The 20,766-nt window shown below is 52.1% G+C and overlaps 1 protein-coding gene and 1 non-coding gene across 2 annotated transcripts in view; both read right to left on the reverse strand.

Annotated features, from left to right (window-relative positions):
• Gpi (glucose-6-phosphate isomerase) overlaps positions 1-20,429 on the reverse strand; it is a 24,880-nt gene extending 4,451 nt beyond the window's left edge. Inside the window, exons 1-12 of the mRNA XM_004636722.2 lie at positions 20,222-20,429; positions 19,431-19,521; positions 18,852-18,920; positions 17,025-17,144; positions 12,453-12,536; positions 12,187-12,333; positions 11,273-11,344; positions 10,655-10,699; positions 9,540-9,593; positions 1,097-1,157; positions 634-677; positions 386-538 (exon numbers count right to left, since the gene is read on the reverse strand). Coding sequence (XP_004636779.1) covers positions 386-538; positions 634-677; positions 1,097-1,157; positions 9,540-9,593; positions 10,655-10,699; positions 11,273-11,344; positions 12,187-12,333; positions 12,453-12,536; positions 17,025-17,144; positions 18,852-18,920; positions 19,431-19,521; positions 20,222-20,343 — 1,062 coding nt within the window. The 5' untranslated portion in view covers positions 20,344-20,429. The remainder of the gene's footprint in view (positions 1-385; positions 539-633; positions 678-1,096; positions 1,158-9,539; positions 9,594-10,654; positions 10,700-11,272; positions 11,345-12,186; positions 12,334-12,452; positions 12,537-17,024; positions 17,145-18,851; positions 18,921-19,430; positions 19,522-20,221) is intronic.
• On the reverse strand, positions 14,779-14,876 carry LOC111818233. The gene has a single exon (XR_002822266.1). It is a non-coding gene; the product is annotated as a small nucleolar RNA U13 (small nucleolar RNA).
• Positions 20,430-20,766: the final 337 nt, after the last annotated feature.

Consider the following 20,766-nt stretch of genomic DNA (forward strand, 5'->3'; position numbering starts at 1 on the left):
TTGGAACAAGCTTGGCAAAGCACAGGGACCGCGGTTCGATCCCCCAGCACCACATGCCAGCCAGCTGCGCCCCCTGGTGGGCTGAGCTGCCCCCCTCACACAATAAAGAAATGTTAAAAAAAAAAAAAAAAAAGGAAGTGACCACAGCTGAGACACATGCCTGGAGCCAAGCCAGGACAGGACCTGAGTGGCCAGGGTACCAGGAAAGCCAGTCATGACCCAACACAGTGGTCAAACTCAGCTGACACTAAGACGCAGCAAGGCTTGCATGCCAACAGCACCCTGAGTCAGAGGATAGAGCCCAGGTGGGGCCTCGTTAGGCCCAAGAACCTCCCAGGACCCAACAGGCCCTGCCCACTCCAAGGCCTGGCCCAGCAGCTGGTACCTGCTGGAAGTAGGCAGGAAAACGGTGCAGGTACTGGTCATAGGGCAGCAAGGCCTGCGTCTCACAGCCAAAGCAGTTGATGTACCAGATGCCCAGCAGTGCCAGGAGGACAGGGGCGTTCTTTTCCAGAGGCGCCGTCCGGAAATGCTGGTCCTGAAACGAGCAGGGTGGGCAGGAGCTGAGCAGCTGTTGGGGAGGGACAGAGGGAGCCAGGCTGACATGGTTCTCTCTGGGCACCCAGCACTCACCATCCAGTGAGCTCCTGAGAGCAGCTGCTCAAAGTTGTCAAAACCTGCGACACAAAAGCAGGGTCAACAGAAACAGCCACAACCTGTACGCTCCTGGCAGCATCTTCTGGAACCGAGAAAGTCTGGAACTGGGGCCGGAAGAAACAGCACTGGGGAGAACTGAGCCCTGCAGAAAGCCTTTCTCATCAGAGCTGGCCTTGAGCTGTCAGATCTAACTTGCTCAAGGACCAGAGATGACAGATCTGCAGTCAGGAGAGATGGAGAAAGAAGAACCTGCAACCCACAAGAAAAGTCAGGGCTCCCTTCCTCCCAGACCTGAAAGAAATGTTCCAGCTGAGAGCAGAGAGGCCAGCAGCCTGTGGGGACAGCAAAGTGTTCAGGGACACAAGACCCCCGCCCCTGATCTCAGACTGCACTGTCATCCACCCTCCTTGGGGGATGCTAGACTCAAACACGTACTCACCCACATGCAGTGCGATGGAGAGTCCGATGGCTGACCACAGCGAGTAGCGGCCACCTACCCACTAGGAGAGACAGGAGAAGGTGCTGAGGGAAGGCCTGGGCACCCCGCCCCCCTCCCTACTGCCATCAACCTGTCCCTGGAACACTGCTCTTCCACAGGTGCAGCCCAGGGTGCCTGGGCCAAACCCACCTCTGGCAAGCACGACAGCAGGCCAGGCGCTGGTGACTCTCTGGCTGATCAGAGCCACAGACTTAACCAAAAACCTTACCAGGGCCGATCCTGTCTCCTGGAAGACCCAGAGCCTGGTGCTGGGCCTAGCTCACCTCCTCAGACACTGACACACCAAGTCTGTGCCAACTCCTCTTTCCTCAGATACTGGCAAACCTATTGCCTCCTACCTGTGCTTAACCTGCCTCCTCAGACACTGACAGTCAGAACAACACGTACATACCTGTGCCTACCTCCTCCTCTGACACTGGCAGACCCAGCCTCATACCTGTGCCCCCTCTTCCTCCTCAGAACCTGGCAGACCCAGCCTCATACCTGAATCTCACCTGCCTCCTCGGAACCTGGCAGACCCAGCCTCATACCTAAGCCTCCTTTGCTTCCTCGGAACCTGGCAGACCCAGCCTCATACATGTACCTCAGCTTCTTCCTCAGATCCTGGCAGACCCAGTCTCATACCTGTGCCTCACCTTCCTCCTCAGAACTTGGCAGACCCAGTCTCATACCTGAGTCTCATCTGCCTCCTTGGAACCTGGCAGACCCAGTCTCATACCTGAGCCTCACCTGCCTCCTGGGACAGATAGACCCAGAGCCTCATACCTGTGCCTTACCTGTCCTCTCAGGCATTGACAAACCCAGCACTTTGTACCTGTGCCTACCCTGCTTCCTTAAGACACTTACACATCCCTTCTTGGACAGTGACTGTCCTAGAGCCTTGTACCTGTGCCTTACTTGCCTCCTTGGACACTTACAGAGCCTCATACCTGTTCCTGGCCTGACCTCCTTAGCATGTGAGAGGCGAAAGCCTCATATGGTGCCTGTTTGTTGACTTCCTCAGACACTGACAGGCCAAAGGCCTCACACCTGTGAGAGGGTCCAGGCCCAGCGTCTAACACCTATGTCCAGGTACAGTGCCTTGGACAGTGACAGATTCAGCACCCCCTACCTATGCCTGGCCTTGCCTCTGACACACAGACCTTTTACCCACCATCTAGTCTTGGCAGGGCCATTCTTGTGACCATGTTCACCTTCTTGAACACCAATACTACCTTTACCAAGCCCTGGCCTCCTCAGATCCTGACAGAACCAGAACTTCCATCCTAAGCCCATTACTGACTCTTTGGGCAATACAGACAGACCTTGAAACTTGGGCCTGGGCCTCCTGGAACACAGGCCTGCTGCCTTATACCTGAGCTTGTCTGACCTTCTCAGCTTTGGGTTTGAGACACATTAGGCCTACAGCTCACACTGTGTCTCCGCATGCTAAACCCCAGCCCCTACTCGCTATTATCAGAATCTCAGGAGCTCCATGCATATTTTTGTAGCAACTATTTATGAAATGCCTACCACATTCCTAGCACAGGCAACCCAAGCAGTTTAGTGAGGAAGAGAGATAAGCACTTATGCCAAGGGAGGACTGACCCGAGTTCACAGCCAGCCCAGGCTACATAGTGAGTTGAAGAACAGCATGGACTACAGAGCAAGACCCTGTCTCTAAAAAACCAAACCCAAAACAAAACAAAATTAACAAATTCACGCCAATAGATGTGAACTTGGAAAAAAGTGAATACAGTGCAGAGGCCAATTATAAAAGAATCTGCCAGGTGCTTGAACCTAGATGTGAAAACTAAGCAGGCATCCACAGGAGCACTGAGAAAGCACATACGCAAAGGCCCTGTGGCAAGAGGAGCCTCTCTCGATAGTGAAAGGAGGGGGCTGGGGAGATGGCTCAGTACAATAAGCACCTGCCTGGCAAGCGCAAGAGCCTGAGTTCAATCCCTGGTGACAAAAAAAAAAAAAAAGTGTAAGGATTAAGCTCCAGAGAAGATTATGTGAGTGACTTCACCCTCAGCTCTTCCATATGCAAAGCACAGCCTTTGGCTTGCACACCACAAGGGAGGGCTTGGTGTTAGGGCTGTTATCTCCTGGAAGCCTGCCAAGAAAGGCTGGGCAGAGAGACACGTAGTACCACACAGAAGACGAAGTAAGGAGCGAGGCTGGAGGGGCAAAGCTGAATCAGAGCTGCAGCACTAAAGTCTGCGGGTGAGATGAGAACGAAGCCCAAATCCACTCCTTAATCCAGCAGTTCTCCAGAAAATGGCACCATTGGGGGCTAGGGTACAAACCAGAGGCGTGTGGCCCAGGGGTTCTGGGGTTCTGGGGGAGCCTTACCTGATGGAGACAGTCCCACACACCACGCTGTCCTTGAGCAAGCTTGCTGATATCTCACCTAACAGACTCAGTTCTAGCAACTGGACCTAGGCAGACCACCAGACCCACGTTCTACCTCTTCTGGGACCGGGTCCTCAGCTCCTGCTTTTAGGACAGCCCAGCAAGGACATTACCTGAGTCATTCACCTTCCATCTTACCATCTAGACCTTCAGCTTCGCCGGCAACACTTCTCTTACCCTACCTTAGTCGGGTGGACACTCTGTGCCTCCTGCACTGTCCACCAGGCCTTGCCTTACCTAACCAGGTAAGATCTTACCTTTTCCCACATTTGGACAACTAGGACTCTATGCCAACAAGACAGCAATGCTAAAGACCAGGGTAGACTGGTTATGGATCCTCAGACTTTGGCACTGTCTAAGCACTGCCTGTCAGCTGAGGGGGTGCTGAGAACAGGCAGTCGCCCCTGCTCAGGGCATTGTACCTCTCCTACCTGGGCGAGGTGCTCCTAGCACCTTCCTGGTCAGATCTAGGTACACCTACCTATGATCACCTTGGTTTTCTCCCCTACCAGGACCTACCTGTGTTTGACCTTAGCACAGAAAGCCACATGTGTATGACTTTCCTTCTCAGGCCTGGCCAGTAACGCCAAGTAGGCATTCCTGGGCTGGCCCTTAGCCCACTCACTTACCTAACAAACCTGGGGCACCTCTGTGTCTGAAGCAGGTAGCGAGGACCCACCTAAAAAGATGTTTATATACCTCTTCCAAACTGACCCCAGATCCACATCAGTCTCACTGACAGAACCAGCACTGGACACAGATGCAGTGGCTTCCCATGGGAGACCCGGCTCTGCTGTCCTGCGTCCAACTCTAGTACCTCTGCTGCAGGCTTACGCACCTGGCGGGACCACATTCCCGACATCGCAGTGGATAGCCTGGCTTCACATTTATTGACACTCTTGTGCCTAACCTGGACCCTTCCACCTCCAGTGACAGACACAGGCCTTGCTCCCCAAGACCATCTCGGATTCCTCACACTTTCCTAGAGTTCCAGCTCTATATACATAGTCTTGATCTCAGCAGTCTCTGTCCTGTTTGGCTGAAGACAGAGCCAGACAAATGCAACACTAAGAACGCCAGCTTCCCCTCAGCACCAGCAACCTCACCAGTACGTAACTCTGCATACCTGTGCTACTGAGATTTCAGATGTGTTCTACCAAGTCATGACTAAGCCGTGCTCCCCAGACCTAACTTCTATGACCTGGGTCAATACACCCAAGCCAGAATCATGCCCCAAGAACTTCATCTGCAAGATCCTGGTTGTCCCCAGGCCTACCTCCAGTGTCCTTGCTTGAGAGTCCACCTTTACTGAGTTGTATCTATACAATGGGCCTGTAGACTTCCTGCAAGATCAGGTGGATGCTCTGTGCATGACAGACCCCAGGGCTGCGAGTCTGACTGGAGACTGCTCTACTCACATTAGCCTCACTGCAAAGAACTGTGCCTCTGAACCCAACTCTACCTATCTGTGTTCAGTCCTCAAGGTAGACTTGGCAGATCAGCTTGGCCTACCCATGCATGACTCTGGTTCCCAATCCATACCAGGATGGTCAGCTCTACCTACCTGTACAGGACTTGGGCTCCTGAAACCATACCTGACAGGCCAGCTCTACCCACCCGGGCTTGTCCTGGCTCCTTGCACTGTATTTGATGGGTCAGTGCTATTTTTGCTTCACCTTGGTACCCTGACTTCACCTGGCGGGCCAGTTCTGTCTACCTACACCAAAGACCACCTTTATTTACTCACGTGTGATCTAGCTCCTCAGACCACATATGAAAGGCCAGTACATACCTCAGCCTAACTCCAGATCCTCATACACTTGAATGGTCAGCTTTACCCACCTGAGCCTCAACCTGGTTTGTCACAGTCAACACTAAGATGCAGGTTCATATTCATTTGCCCAAGTCTACTTTGTAACAGAACCAACTTCATCTACCTGAGGTCAGCCCAAACTCTTTAGGCCTCAAGAACAACCTGGCAGACCAGCTCTGCCTATGTGTCTCAGACCCTTCTCCCCAGACAACACCTGGATTGGCAGCTGTGCCTACCAGCACAGGAACTTGGCTTTTCATACCTTACAAGCCACCTCTGCATACCTGCATAGAACTCTGGTTCTTTATACCATACCTGGTTGGCCAGCTTTGGCTAATTATATAAGACCCTGGCTCCTCAGACCATACCTGCATGGCCAGCTCTACCTATACAAGCTTGACTTTGGATCTGCATACTGCCCACAGTGAGCCAGGTGGGCCTCCAGTCCTTGACGTCAGCTCCTGAGACTGTACCTGTTGGCATGCACTCTCTTCCTGCGCTTCATTGTGGCTCCTGATAGGGCCTGGATGGCCACTATGCCTACCTGTGCCTCATACCTGGTTGCTTATTCCTTATCCAGCACATTCATGTCTTCCTATGCAAGCTTGACTATGACTTCTCGCCTCCTTGGACACAGCCAGCTGTGTGATGCCCCCACAGACCTTACCTGACAAATCTCGCTCCACCTACCTGCTCTGCCTCACATGCCATAGACTGGGCAGATCCGAAGACACAAACCTGTGTCAGATACATGCCCCTTAGGCCTTACTCAGGAGCCTTGATTCCATATAGCCTGGCCATAGCTCCTCAGCCTCACACAAACGGCAAAGTTTACCCTACCAATCTCAACCTACCTAGGAGATTTAGAGACACTCAACTGGGCCAGGTCCCAGTCCCTCAGGCACAAACCTGTGAGACCCAGTTCCCTCCCCAAATCTTTCCTCCACTTCCCCAGCCATCATCTAAGCAATTCAGGTGTTTCTTGATGAGCACAGGCCTGGTTTCTTAGGTCTCACCTGACAGAGCAGCTATCTCTACCTGTGCCTGACCTCAAATGTGAAAGAGTTTAACGCCTTTTAACCATGGCTTTTTAGACCAACCTACCTTTGCTTACCCTCACAGACCACATTACCTGACAAACTCTGCCCACTGTGCTGGACCCAGCTTCTCAGACTTGGCAAACACACTAGGGCCTACTTCAGGAATTCAGGCCTTACCATGAGGCCCCACAGCACAGAACTGTGTGTCTCACCTTAACTACTCATGCCTCCCCTCCAGAACTGCTGTACATACCTGCGCCAGACCCAGACTTTATAAATTTTCCAGATGGCTGCAGCTCTACAGCTCCTTATCTGTCGCCAGCACTGTGACCACCTACCTGGCCACCACTACAGCCGCTTAGATGTTACCTGGCCCCAATCATGGATGGTTTTTGTCCACACTAGACTCAAGTTGCCCCTGCCTATAGTTCCAATGCCTATACTCAGCTAACGCGGTCCAAGCTATATGTGCCAAACCTATCTCCTCACATAGACCCTAAAAATTTCATCATACTGAGATAGCACCTTTGTCTGATCCTAGCCCTTCGAGACCTCAGTCAAGGCCTACAGACTGCACCTGACACGCACTTAACCAAAAACACCTAATAGTGTCCTGCCACCTACCTTGCCCTGAAGAGAACCTGGAGAGAACTCAGTACCTGGCTGACGTGGGCCTCACACAGTTCATCTTGTTGACTTGACTCTCCAGGCCTTCACCTACCACAAGCCTCTGAAACTGCATTTTAATTTTTAAACAGGGCCTTCTCTGTCCTAAGTTGGCCTTGAACTTGTGATGTAGCCCAGGATGGCCTTCAACTTGTGATCCTCTTGCCTCAGCCTTCCAAAGACTGGGATTTACAGGTGTGCAGGGCCACACTGGATTTTAAGCTGCCACAACTCCTTGGTGCCCCATCTATGCCTGTCCTACCTCAGAGCCCCAGTCCTTTCCCCTTTATAATCAGGCACATCCCGACCTCCCATCAATGCTCAGCTGCCTCAGATACCATGATCTCTGCCCATCACACCTGGTCAGTATCCCGAGCCCCATGGGGCTGATGTGTGTTGGACCAATCCTGGGTTCTCAGCGCCTCATATGGGGGATGAGCCAACCACTCTTAAGTACCTGGACCTGACTCTGGCTCTCCAGACCTCTCTGAATAGAAACGTCTCTAAATACCTGGGTTCAGAATTCACAAACCTCACTGGTACCTTTCCTTGTCCTGGTTCTTGCTCTGAATTCACTTTACCTGTCCTGGCTCCTCTTCAGATCTCTCCAGCCAAAGTTAGCTCTGATGTGTGATGACTCCAGCAGAGTCCTGATTAACTCCAGCTTACCAGGGCGCCTCTGCTTGACACTTGGCGCTGCCCATGACAGACCCCAGCAGGCCGAGCCTCGCGACGCGTACCTACCTCTACCAGGCTGACGCCACTGATCCCACCTAAGGGGCAGCGCTGTAGCCCTGTGCCTGGCTTCCTGTCTCTATGTCACCTGAGAGACCCTGACTCCAGAGACTCACATATTCCTGTCTCTAGCTTCTTCCGATATCATCTCCTCTTACTGGTAATCAAACTCAGGACACTGCACTTGCCAGGCAGGTGCTGTGCCGCTGAGCTATCTCCCCGGTCCTATATTATCTTCTTGATTCAGCAGTATCTACCTTGTTGTCCTCAAGATGCTGTGCTATGTGGCCCAGGAAGCCTTCACTGCTCCCTGCTCATTCACCTGCCCTGGCTCCATGCTCCTGTGCCCTGTGGTCATTCCTAAGCCTTCTGTGCAAGACCCACCCCCTCCCCAAGCCACAGCTCAACACCTCCTCACATGCTGGGCAGAACCCTGCTCCGCTGTGTTCCTTGGCTGGCAGGGGCACCACATGTCCTTGCCCACCACTTGCTCAGGAACCGTATCCCAGGATGCCTTCTCTCCTTTACCAGGCATGCAACATTGTTAGAAGCTGCACAGGTTCCCCATCAGGGGTTCTTAGCTGAGCCAGGGAATGCAGAAAATGCTTTGAGTGAGTCTTCTCAATTCTTCCAAGGATGGTACATAACTAGTCCCATTCTAGAAAGAAGTCAACTCATTATACACAATGAATGGCTTTGTGCACCGGAGCTTCATTCTCTCCCAGATCCCAGCACAAAAAGGTTTTGTTTGTTTTTACAGTACTGAGGATTGATCCCAGGGCCTTTGTATTAAGTACGTTCCCAGCTCTATTTTATTTTTTATCTTGAGACAAGGTCTCGTAAGTAACTAAGCTGGTCAGGCTGGAGTCAAACTTGTCATCCTTCTGCCTGATCCTGGTAGAGTGCTGGGATTCAGGTGTACACCACCACATCCAGCAGAAAAAGGCTTTTAGAACTTCCAAATGAAATGGTTACTGCAGATGCTTCTACCAAGCAAAGCCTCAACCCCAAAGGCCAGTGGAACAATGCTCAAATGGGCAAGACCCACAGGGGTACACCCGCCACAGCCCCGTGTTAGGGCACTACGTGATGTCCAGCTAAGTCCGCTGTATCCACAGCCCATGCCTCATAGCTTCCTTGTACCCCAAGGCCTCCAGCACTGCTGCACGCAGGCAAGCTGCAAGGAAAGCTGTTCAGGGCCTGGCTCCAGCAGAGCTCGAGTCCACGTGACCGCATCTCAATGCAGAGCAGCCTGCAGGCTGTTACTTGAAGCAAGGTTTGCTGTGCAAGCTGCCCAGGGCTGGCACCTCCTCCCCACCACCCTCCAGCTCCTGTCACTCTTTCCCTAGTCTACTAGGTCCCGCCTCCTGCCTCAACCTGCCCCTTGACCTTTACAGATTGTGGCTGTGGCTTGGAGAAAGGTCATCACTGAGAATAACTCAGCTCAGGGGTGGCTCTGGTTACCCTAGAGTGGGTGTTGCTGGCAGGTTCCTCGGGGACTGAAACCTGGCCCTCCACACTTAGCCCTGCTGCATGTGACGGTGGAGCACTCACTCTCAACTGCGGCTCTCACCCTGAAAGCCTAAGGCCTCTGTACCTTTCCAAGTTTTGCATGCAGCAGGTACTCAATAAATGCTGACCTGACCTCAGGGACCCCTCCATCTGTGGCTCAACAGCCATGAAATGGCAACGGACACGCACTTCAGCCAGCACAGGAAGCGCCTGTACTTACATCCCAGAACTCGAACATGTTTTGAGGGTCAATTCCAAACTCCTTCACTTTGGCCTACAAAGGGCAATGGGAAAAATGTTAAATGAAGCATTTATCAGCAAGGCAAGAAGGCGCTCCAGGAAGCCAGGAACTGTGCCACACAAGCTAGCCCCACATGGGGCAGGGTTGGGCTACCTCTGAGTGGAGGGTAGGGCCCAGGATCTGTTTCCACCAAAGCCTCCTGCTGAGACCACCAACCGGCCACTGTGGTGAGGCCCACACAGTGCTCTGTATCACCTAGAACTGTAGGGATACCAGAGAACGCCACACCCAGGACACCTGGGAACCACAGCCTAGGGCTGGACTGAGCACAGCAGAAGCCAAGCCAGGTATGAAACAGCCTAGACAGCTGCCAGCCCTTCCCACATCTGGGAGGTGACTATCCCGGAGAGCCCAAAGAGATGACAATCCCGTTCTTCAGGTGTGTAGGTAGGACCGGAAGCTGGCAGGGCCAGCAGCCTCTTACCTATTCCCCAAGGGGGAGAAAGCCTAGGCAATCTAAGCACTGCCTGCAGAGGGCGGACAAGGGTGATGTGGTTCCCCCCAGTGGACAGGTGCCAGAAGGGCTACCTTTCATTTCCAACTTTAGAAGAAACTGGGCCATTCAGCTGGACAAGGGTCTTGTCCCTATCTTCCCAACCTACACACTGCCTGCTGCCCGCCCACCCTCCAGGGAGGCCCCGCTGCCCACTCACATCTTGGGCAGCACTGGAGGTGAAGGTGGGGGCTGGGGTGTCAGGAACCCCTGGGTGGGTTCCCAGCTCTGCTGCAGCCTGGCACAGTGCAGCCCCAGCAGGGCTGAGTTTCTGAGCGCTGCGTTTCCCACAGCACACCTGCTGGACCCGCAGGCTCCACACCAGGCAGGCAGTGAGCACCTGCAGGTGGGTGCTAATCCCAGCACTTCTTCCTCACACAAGCACCAGCAGGAAAAAAGTTCCATCTTTTCACTGGGGCTTAATGTCCTTATGCCCCAAACCTAGGAATCACATCTCAGCTTGTGTCTTCTGTGAGGCTATGGCCATGATGTGCCCTGGGTTCTCCCAGGGAGGAGCACAGGAAGCCACGGCAGCACTTACCGTGTTGGTAGAGAGGGCAACAAAGTGCTTTGCCACTGCAGAAGCCTACAAGAAACAGATTCAGAGTTACACTGAACCCACCTGAGTGGAGCCACCCAAGGGTGGTGATCCTACAGCTGCAGACAACAAGGCCTGCCTGGGACGGACTTCCTAATCCTTGGGTCTGAGGCTATGGGAAGGACCTACGTCAAGGTCAAGAAGACAGAAGAGGCAAAGGTGGCATACAAGGCCCAGGGAAGATAAGAGGCCTCTGTGAATGGGTGAGGCCAGGAGTGAAGATGATGTACCAGGGCTGTGGAGCTGAAAGAAAGGGCCCTTAATCCCAGAACCACCAAAAGAGGAAGGAAGGAAGAAAGGGCCCTCAGTCCTAGCACCACAAAAAACTGAAATGGCATTTAGCGAGTTAGAGCACACTGTGACTGGTTTGGTATGCCGGGGGCTGACAAAGTCCAGGGTGAACAATCACAGCCACAAAGGCAGGTGCCAGAAGGGCTACCTCCCGTTTCCAACTTTAGAAGAAGGGCCATTCAGCTGGACAAGTGGTTTGCCTGGCTCTCCCTAGCCTACACATTGCCTGCTGCCCACCCGCCGTGCACGGAGGCCCTGCTGCCCACTCACATCCTTGGCAGACATGAGGAACCACTCCTTGGCCGTTTCTGCATTGGTGATGGTCTCCTGGGTGGTAAAGGTCTGCAACCAGAGAGCACAGGAGTCAGCCACTAGCTCAAGGCCAGGAGTGGCCCCGAGCCAGGGCTCAGCAGCAGAAGCCCTGCTTGTGCCATCTGTCATAAGGAGCAAGATGTGCACGTCAGTGATACCCTACACCGCCACTGACCCAGGCATTGCAGCTGTGTCTGAAGCCGGGGTCTGGATGTAGCAGGATCACCCTGTGAGCCCAGTGCTTTACAAGCAGAGGGAGGACCCCAGGAAATGCTGCAAACCATAATCCTGCCGGACAAAGTCCAGGTCACCGGCCTGGAGCTGAGCTAGACTGGGGCACGCTTCAGCCCAGGCCAACCATGCCTCACAATTCAGATAGAATTCATTCATTCATTTGTTTTGAGATAGGCTGCTTCTGAACTCACTATGTAGCCCAGGCTGGCCTCAAATTTGCAGCAGTACTCCTGCCTCAGCTTCCCGAGGGCTGGGATTACAGGTATGTACCACTACTCTGGCTCAGATGGACTTCTTAATCTTGTGTGCATTAAAGTACAGAGAGCATAAATACTAATAATAAAACCTCTATATTAACAGAACATGTCTCTGAGGTCAGGGAAAAAACAAACAAACATAAGGAACAATCGGTAAGGAAGTACAGTCCCAGGCTTGGCAGAGGTTTCCACAGAATGACTGTGGGTTCCTTAGCACAACAGTTCAAATTGACCAACGATATTTGCTGCCAGATAAGGGGATAGTCTGAGAGCAGCTACACTGATCCTATCCACACAGCATGGTTTAGTCAGAACCAGTCCTGAAACTCCAAAGCCTGGGGCAATGGCAGACCCACCCTCCATCCCTCCATGGGCCCCTACCTTGGAGGCGATGATAAACAGAGAAGTCTCAGGGTTCAGCTTGGCCAGGGTTTTGGCAATGTGGGTCCCATCAATGTTGGAGACAAACCACACCTGGGGACCTCCTGAAGAGTATGGCTTAAGGGCTTCTGTCACCATGAGGGGTCCCTGTGGAGAGACGCAGCATCAGAGAGTAAGATTCTAGGTGCCACCCTGGAGAAACCAAAGAGCTGGGTGGGACGGACAGGTTCAAGCCCTTACCCATCTCCAAACAGCCTGCTCCTTACCAGGTCAGAGCCTCCAATGCCAATGTTGATGACGTCTGTGATGGCTTTGCCTGTGTATCCCTTCCAGTCGCCACTCCGGACTCGCTGGTACAGAGCAGGGAGAAGCAATGAGCTCAAACCTCTGCATTCGCCCCTGCTCAAAGTCACCGTGACTTCTGCATCTTTACTTCAGTCCCAACTTTCAGGCCTTCACAGGAGCTCTTAAAACCCCAGTGACAGATCTAACACTCACCAGCCACTGGATTTATTTCCTTGTTAGAAAAATGGGGCCACATCCCCACTTCCCAGCAAGACAGACAGAATTTGTAAAACAATCAATTCTCAGCAGAATCAAGTGTCAGAAACCAAGAGGTAAAATGCCAATTATTGCCACAGGTCTTGATCACAGGCCGGAACATCAGACCTGCAGCCAATCTAAGCAGCCCTCCAGATGATTCTTGCTTCCTTCTATTCACACCCCTGCACAATTCCACCTATCTGCAGAGTAACTGATCTGAGCGCCTATTCAGGGATTTTGAAAACAGTATCTAGTGCATGCTCAAAGCTTGGTTATGTTATGAAAGAACTTGAAGCTTCCGCCTTGTCCTTGAGTCCCTCACTTTTGGGGAAGTCATCTACCAGGCTGTGAGGCCACAGGTCTATGTAGCAACACAGGCAGCAAGGAACTGAGAGCCCCTTCAGAGCAGCCGCCGCCACTTATGATCTGTGTTCAGGATGGCTGTGGAAGACAATGCTCCGAAACCCACAAAGCTTTCAGAGAGCTGGAGCACAGGTCAGTATCTTGACAGTGACCCCAAGAGACCCCTAGCTAGCCAAGGTGGTACATGCCTATAAACTCACAACTTGGGAGGCTGAAGCAGGAGGACTGCTGTGAGTTTCAGGTCAGCTTGGGCTATGTGTTAGTAAGATGAAGAACAGCCTGAACTACACAATGAGATCCTGTCGATCCCCAAAAAACAAAGTGAACCAAGACCAACTGGGTAAGTCACTTGCCAACATCTGAACCACAGATATTGTGTGAGGTAATTAAGGTTCACTGCTGTTGTGGTATAACTTTTTATAAATATGTTCTTTTCAATTAATTAAAAATTAAAACTACTTTTTGCCTTGCTAGGGATGGAACCTAAAACCTTACGCAGGGTAAGCAAGCACTCAACCACTGAGCCACATCCCCAACCGCAATGGTATAATTTGTAATGAAATGACAGATAATAAGGCAGATTTAGTACCAGAAGTAGGGTGTGGTGATACTGAAGGCTTAAGCATGTTAGACGACAATAGAAGTCTGACAGACCTTGAAGGAGGCTGCCAGTATGGGTTTTTGTACCAGAAAATGTTACTGGAGGGAAGAGAATCCTTGTAAAAGATGTACTTATTAAGGGCCAGCCAGATAGCTCAGTGGACTAAAGCGCCTGCTTAGGCAGAACGCAGTGGTTGAGGTTCATCCCTGGCACTGTCCCGGCCCCACCCCTGGGGTGTGCTGAGACAGTGATTGAGACTGGGTGTGGTGGTGCACACCACCCAGAGTGCTGTAATCTCAGTGCTTGGGAGGCTGAAAACAGGAGAATCACTGAGTCTAATCTACTTAGTGATACCCTGTCCTAAATACGTTTAAAAAAAAAATGTACTTATTAAAAATCTCCGTAAGGGGGGCCAGGGAGATAGCTCAGTAGAATAAATTCAATCCCTGGTTCCGCCAAAAACAAACAAACAAAAGACGAGGGTGGGGGAAAAAGATGTATCACTCTTTGGTTCTTTTGAGACAGTCTTAGAATGTAGTTCAGGCTGGCCTTGAACTCACTATACAGCTCTGCCTCAGTCTCCTAAAGTGGGGGGATTACAGGACTGCACCTCCCTCCCTTACCTATAATATGTGTATCTTTAGCAGAACTCACATCCTGTCTTTGACTGGACAAAGCTTTATAAAACAATAATTCTATAACTTCCTTTTCAACTTCCTAGTACAGTGTAATTCTAAATAGCATCTAACTGATTTTACCTGTACCTAGTCTGAATACAGGTTGATTTTCCTCCATGCAAGGTTTTTTTTTTTTTTTTTTTTTGAGTACTGTGGGTTATACCCAGGGTCTTTACATTGATCTATGTTCATAGTTGCGCTGGCATTACATGTGTGCACCACCATGTCCAATTCCACATCATCCATCCATCCATGCTATGTAGCTCATGCTGGCCTTTAAGTTACTATGTAGTCCATGCTGGTTTTAAATTTGTAGAAGTCCTCCTGCTTCACCCTCCCAAGCACTGGGATTATAGGTGTAGCCTCCATACCTGGCCTAGCTCCAAATCCTTTTTAAATGTTTTTTCACATCAGAAGGACAATTAATTGCTATAACAAGGTTCAAGGGTTTAACATAGCACACAATGGTGTTAACACTTGACCATCCCTCTTATGAACTAAAGGATCTCTTTCTCTGCAGCCCCTATCATTTCTTTGGGATGGAAACATTCTCCAACAACTTTTGAAATAGGCCCTTTGGGGTTTGGGTTTTGCCACTGTCACTAAGATGGCCGTGAACTTGTGCTTGGAGAGCTGAGCTGACAACAGAAAACAGGACTCCATGCATGCTCAGGAAGTGCTCTGCCACTGAGCCGCACACTGATCCCCTTGGTGAACTTTTGACAGCAACAGCCACTGTGGAATTGCTGTTCAGCAGCGTGCTTTGGACTATAAATACTCCTCAGTCTTAGTCAGGCATCCAGCAGCCAGCTCTAAGGAGGGCTACCCTGCAGGCAGCATCTAAGGTGACCAGCACCACACACTGCACACATGCAGGCTGGCCAAACAGAGCAGCAACAAGCTCCTGAGACCTGTCAGCTCCACCATTCACAGCAGAGGGAGAAATGCCTTCCTTACGTCCAAATGCACAGGGACCGACCACACTAAAGAACATTATGGTAGGGCTGGTGAGATAGCTCAGTGGACTAAGTGCCTACTTAGGCAAGTGCAGGGACCAGGGTTCGATCTCCTGCACCACAGGCTGTGCTGGCCCTGCCCACAGGTATGCTAAACCGGCCAATGAGACCGGACAGTGGTACATGCCTGTAATCCCAGCACTGGGAAGTCTAGATGGGAGGATCATCATGAGTCTGATCTGCATAGTGAGAGCCTGTACTAAACACATACAAACAAAAAGAACATTATGGAATCTAATGCCATTCTGGGCTGGAGATATAGCTCAGTGGTACAGCACTTGCCTGGCAAGCACAAGGTCCTGAGTGTATTTACAAAAAAAAAAAAAAAAAAAAAGGATGCTCTCCCTTCCTCACTGCTGGAAGTCCCACTTATGCAGCTGCTACTCCTTCAAGAACGAAGCCCAAATCACTTCCAGCTCCCACTATCACGATCAGGTCTGAAATGGCTCTTGGCCAAAGCAATCAAGACTTTGACCAGTCACACTGGTCAGGGAGGAGCAGTGAATGATCAGAGCAGAACAGACGATCACTCCCAGAGCATGCATCATTCAGGGACAGATATACATACACTCAGGCCCCCAGGGTCACCTTGAGATGCCAAGCTGGCTGCTGTCTGTCTACTCTTGCAGAATCACCCCTGAGAGGTGCAACAGTGGTTGACATGCACATCCCCAAACACCCACCACTCACAGGGAAAGAGGTACAGCTATGGACACTGAATACAACCCAGCCACACTGCTTAGCTTTTTTTTTCTTCTCCCTTATAGTACTGGAGATTGAACACGAGGCCTTTGCACTGAGCTGTAGTTCCAGCCCACATACTATTTTTTTTTTTTTTTTAAATTTGAGACAGGGTCTCACTAAATCACATGTTACCAAGGCCAGGCTTGAATGTATGATCCTCCTGCCTCAGCCACCTAGAGTGCTAGGGCTGTAGGTATACATACTATGTCCAACTAGCTCTCTTATCTTTCTCTTTCTCTCTTATAGTACTGGAGGTTGAACGCAGGACCTTGTGTTGGACAGGCAGGCGCTTATGCCACTGAGCTATCCCCCAAGCCTTCTTATGTTTCTAAGTGGAAATAAGCTATAGAAGAGCAAGTGGGAAAGTGAACCCGTGTATGTGTGTTTCAATCAGAAGGCAAGAGCACAGTACAAGTGCTACTACATAGACAGCAACTTGGGGGAAGGAACCTGTGAAGGCTGCCTCTGGAGAGTTGGCTGAGAGTGGGGTCAGAACTTTCACAACTTTCTAAAAAATCTGATTCTAAAAAAAATAAAAATAAAAAAATCTGATTCTGACTAGGCAATCCAGGCACATAACTGAAGAGTAGGATACAGCAAGTCTTCCTTTACCACCCCATCTCTCTTTTAATTCCAGGACTCTGTTACTGACCAGCTAGGCTGTATGTCCCTAGAGTTCTCCGTAGTTCAGACAGGAGGCTGCTGTCAGGGTAGGTTTCCCTCTGAGCAGAGACTCCAGGGGCAGCAGCCACACAAGCTGCCCCTACTTGAGGGTGAAGTGAGGGCCTGTGTCCTGCCTTGAAAGCAGTGGTGGAGCCTTGAATAAGGGTTCCCTGAGTCCCAAACACAGGTATACACATGGCCAAGGGCAAGTCTAGTCCAGTAGCTGTTTACCTGGCAGAAAGACTTCATCTTGTCCAGAACCTTGTTGATCTCTGGCATCACATCCTTGCCATCCACCAGCATAGGTGTATTTGACCGGTTTCGCAGGGCCACGTGCAGTACTGCCCGATCCTGGAGACAAGGGTCAGATTGTAAAGAAGCCTCCGCACACACACACATCCTGGAAGCCATGCTCCACATGGCCAAGGTGCAGCAAGGCCCAGGGGTCAGCTCTGCCACTGCCCAGGATGGCAGCCCCTAAGTGTCAATTAGTACCACAGTCTCATACCAAGGTCCTACTGTACACTTACAGGAATAGGAGCCAGCCTGAGACTCTGAGGAAGACAAAGCACATCCCATGTCCTGCTATGCTGCAGACATGAGAAATGGGTAGAATGGGGCCCAAACATGCTCAGGACGGGCAGAGTGGTGACAACACCAGTTGGAGATAAGCACTAAATGCCTGCAGTGGACCTCAGGCCTGAGGTAACCTCGTCCTCCTCATGGGAGGACATGGTGTCTGCTGACACCTTCTGAAGATCCTCAGCCTTCCTCATGTGAAGAAAAGACAGCAACACAAGCCTCCCTCACTAAGCAGGCTGATCACCACCATCTGCTACAAACCAAACCAGACCAGACCTGAAGCCTGTGACAGGTGCCAGGCAACTGGCCCAGTCATAAGAATGAAATGGCCCCATTCAGCTGAAGTCTGAGGAAGAGTCTTTAGTGTGCAAGAGAAGAATTACTTCAGGATACAAAGGCAGTGAGAAGCTCACTCCAATGAATGGTGCGGGGCACCCCATCTCTACCCTGCCCAACCTTCTGTTCTCCTCTCACACTTCACAGTCAACTGTACTCCCTCAGGAAGCCCTCCATGACTGCAGCTTCCTTTACCCAGCAACTCAAGACAGGCTGCTTTATTATTTTGAGACAAGGTCCCACTATGTAGCCCAGCATGGCCTCAAACTCTCAGCAATCCTCCTGCCTCAGCCTTTTTTTTCCTTTTTCTGCAGTACTGGGGATTGAACTCAGGACCCACTTGCCAGGCAAGTGCTTATTCTACTGAGCAACCTCCCTGGCCCTGCCTCAGCCTTCTGAGGAAAGACTTACAGGGATAGGAGCCAGCCTGAAACTCTGAGGAAGACAAAGCACATCCCATGTCCTGCTATGCTGCAGACATGAGAAATGGGTAGAATGGGGCCCAAACATGCTCAGGACGGGCAGAGTGGTGACAACACTAGTTGGAGATAAGCCCTACCATACCCAGCTTCCAAACAGGTTGCATTCGAATTCCAGCTCTGCCTCTCACATCTTGGATAAGTGCCTGGATCTCCAAGCCTCCAACTTCTCAAATGCAACAGGAGGCTAATGATACCACGAGGACAGAGACTGAGTGTTCAATGCTTATTATGTCCTCAGAATTCAAGTCAGGTCCAGGGTCTCCCATGCCTGGCCTCACCACTATTTCCTACAGGCTTCTATCATTGAGAAAGTTAAGTTGTGACATAAGAGTGTTCTTTATAATTCAAGCAAGAGTGAAGTTCTCTAAGAAAATGTCTGACAAACCTTGAGAAACTCTCTCCCCTCAGGCTTAAGATGTGCTCCTTCTGACCACACTGGGAGCCATTCCAATTTGCTCACCAAAGCCAGCCTGCTAGTCTTGGGGAAGACAGCCCCTAAAGTCCTGCAACCAGCCCCCCAAGCAAACAGGCCCTCAGGTTCCTCATTAAGCAAAAGCATTGCCTAAGGGAAAGGAGCAAGACACAGGGTGATGCTGAGCATCGCATGAACCTCAAAAGGAAGGGACACTGGGGCAATGTATCCACCAAGCGTGCTCACCTCGGTGTAGTTGATCTTCTCACCATTGAACATGTGCTCCCGGGCAGCCTCCACACCCCTGGACTTGGCCTAGGGAGAGAAAATGTTCAGGCCTTTTTGCTACGGCATTGATCACAACTCCATGCTCCCAAGCACAATGCTGTCGCCAGAGCTGGCAGAGGGTTCCCCCACTTCTTTTCCTCCCGTTGTCTGGGGCCAATGTAATCAAATATTAGGCATTAGGGCTCCCAGGGACCCTGCTCAGAGCCAGATCAAGGGCAGGGTTTCAGAGCCCTGCAGCAGCAGACAGGTGGTTACTGAGGTCCATTTGTTCCTGGGCCTCAGCTTCCCAAGAGCTCAGCTTGCTTGCCATACTGAGAGTTACAGATCAAAAATTCCACAAACGTGGGGCTGGTGAGATGGCTCAGTGGTCTAAAGCACCTATTTCGAACAAGCTCAGCAAAGCACAGGGACCGCGGTTCAATCCCCCAGCACCACATGCCAGCCAGCCCCGCCCCCTGGTGGGCTGAGCTGGCCACAAACACACAAATAAATAAATAAAAATTAAAAAAAAAAAAAATTCCACAAACGCAACATTACCAGTTCCACCAGCATCTTCATGACCTCCTCCGTCACAAGGTTCTTGGAGTAATCCAACAGTATATGCCCATGGTTGGTGTTGAGAGTCAAGCTGAGGAAAGATGCAGAGGCTGCTGGCCACACCCCAGGTCTCCTCAGTCTGCCCCCCAGACCAGACCAGAAACAGGAGGCGCTTCCAGAAGAAACACCTTCCCTGTGCCACACCCCAAAGGGCCTCCAGCTGCCCAGCAGCAGCTGCGCAGTGAAGGCCATGCCACAGAACTGAGATGGAGACAGACCCAGTTGTAGGTACAACTGCCCTACAGCGCCCAGGGAGTGACACTCCCTCCCAGTGGCCCCTCAGGCACCCACCCAGACGTCTGGGCTGGGCAGCTGGGAGCCACAGGCGCTCCTCCCAAGGATTCATAAGGCTCTCGTCTTGGCCGCATCAACAGGAATTAGGTCCAGCCATCTCCACTCTGAGCACCGCAACTCTCTACCTGCCCACCCAGCTCCAACCCGCACACTACCCCAAGCCGATAGCGGCCAGCGCTTCTCGCCAGCAACCTCGGCGAAGCATCGGCACCGGGGCAGTAGGAGGCGCTCTTTGCGGAATGGGGCTGGGAGGGGGCGAAGGAGAGAAGGGGTTCCTTCCCCCATGACTAAGCAGCCCCGGCCCCCAGAGCAATCGTGAGCACATGGGTCCCCGGCCCCAGCTCCAAGGAGGCGTCAAGGACACGGTGTGGCCACTGCCCGGGCCCATCTGCGGCCAGGGGTCCCCGGGACAGCTCCCCCCGGCCACGCGCGCGCACCTGAAGTGGTTGAAGCGTTCTTTGTCGGCTTCGAACAGGCGGCGCAGGTTGAGCTCAGCGCCGTGCTCGCGGTGCCACTGCTGCAGCTTCTGGAACTGCGGGTTCCGGGTGAGCGCGGCCATGGCGGGACCAGCAGGGTGCACGGACCGGGCGAGCGTGCGCGACAACGAGCAGCGAGGAGGGCGGGCGGCGCAGCGAGCGGGACTCAGAGTGCGCAGCGGCCTTTATGGCGCAGGCGTCCGGCCCCGCCCCGCACTCTGGCCCGCCCCCGGCCCCGCCCCCGCCGGGCCTCGCTGTCCGCTGTGCGACCTTGCAAAGCTTGGGTCTGCTTAGCCCAGGCTGGGCACTCACTCCATAGCACAGGGTAGTCACTTACACCAGCGCTCGATGGCTGCTGCCTTCGGGTAACTGGGAGCGGGAGTGGGGGCATAGGCTGAGCTCCCAGGTCTCATTCATTCATTCATTCATTCCATCACACTCTAGCAGAGGCTGGGGACATAGCTTGGGTGTCTAGGCACCTGCCTGGCAAGTAGAAGGTCCGGGGT

Source organism: Octodon degus, unplaced genomic scaffold (genome assembly GCF_000260255.1).
Source record: "Octodon degus isolate 3935 unplaced genomic scaffold, OctDeg1.0 scaffold00083, whole genome shotgun sequence".
Classification (NCBI taxonomy): Eukaryota; Metazoa; Chordata; class Mammalia; order Rodentia; family Octodontidae; genus Octodon; species Octodon degus.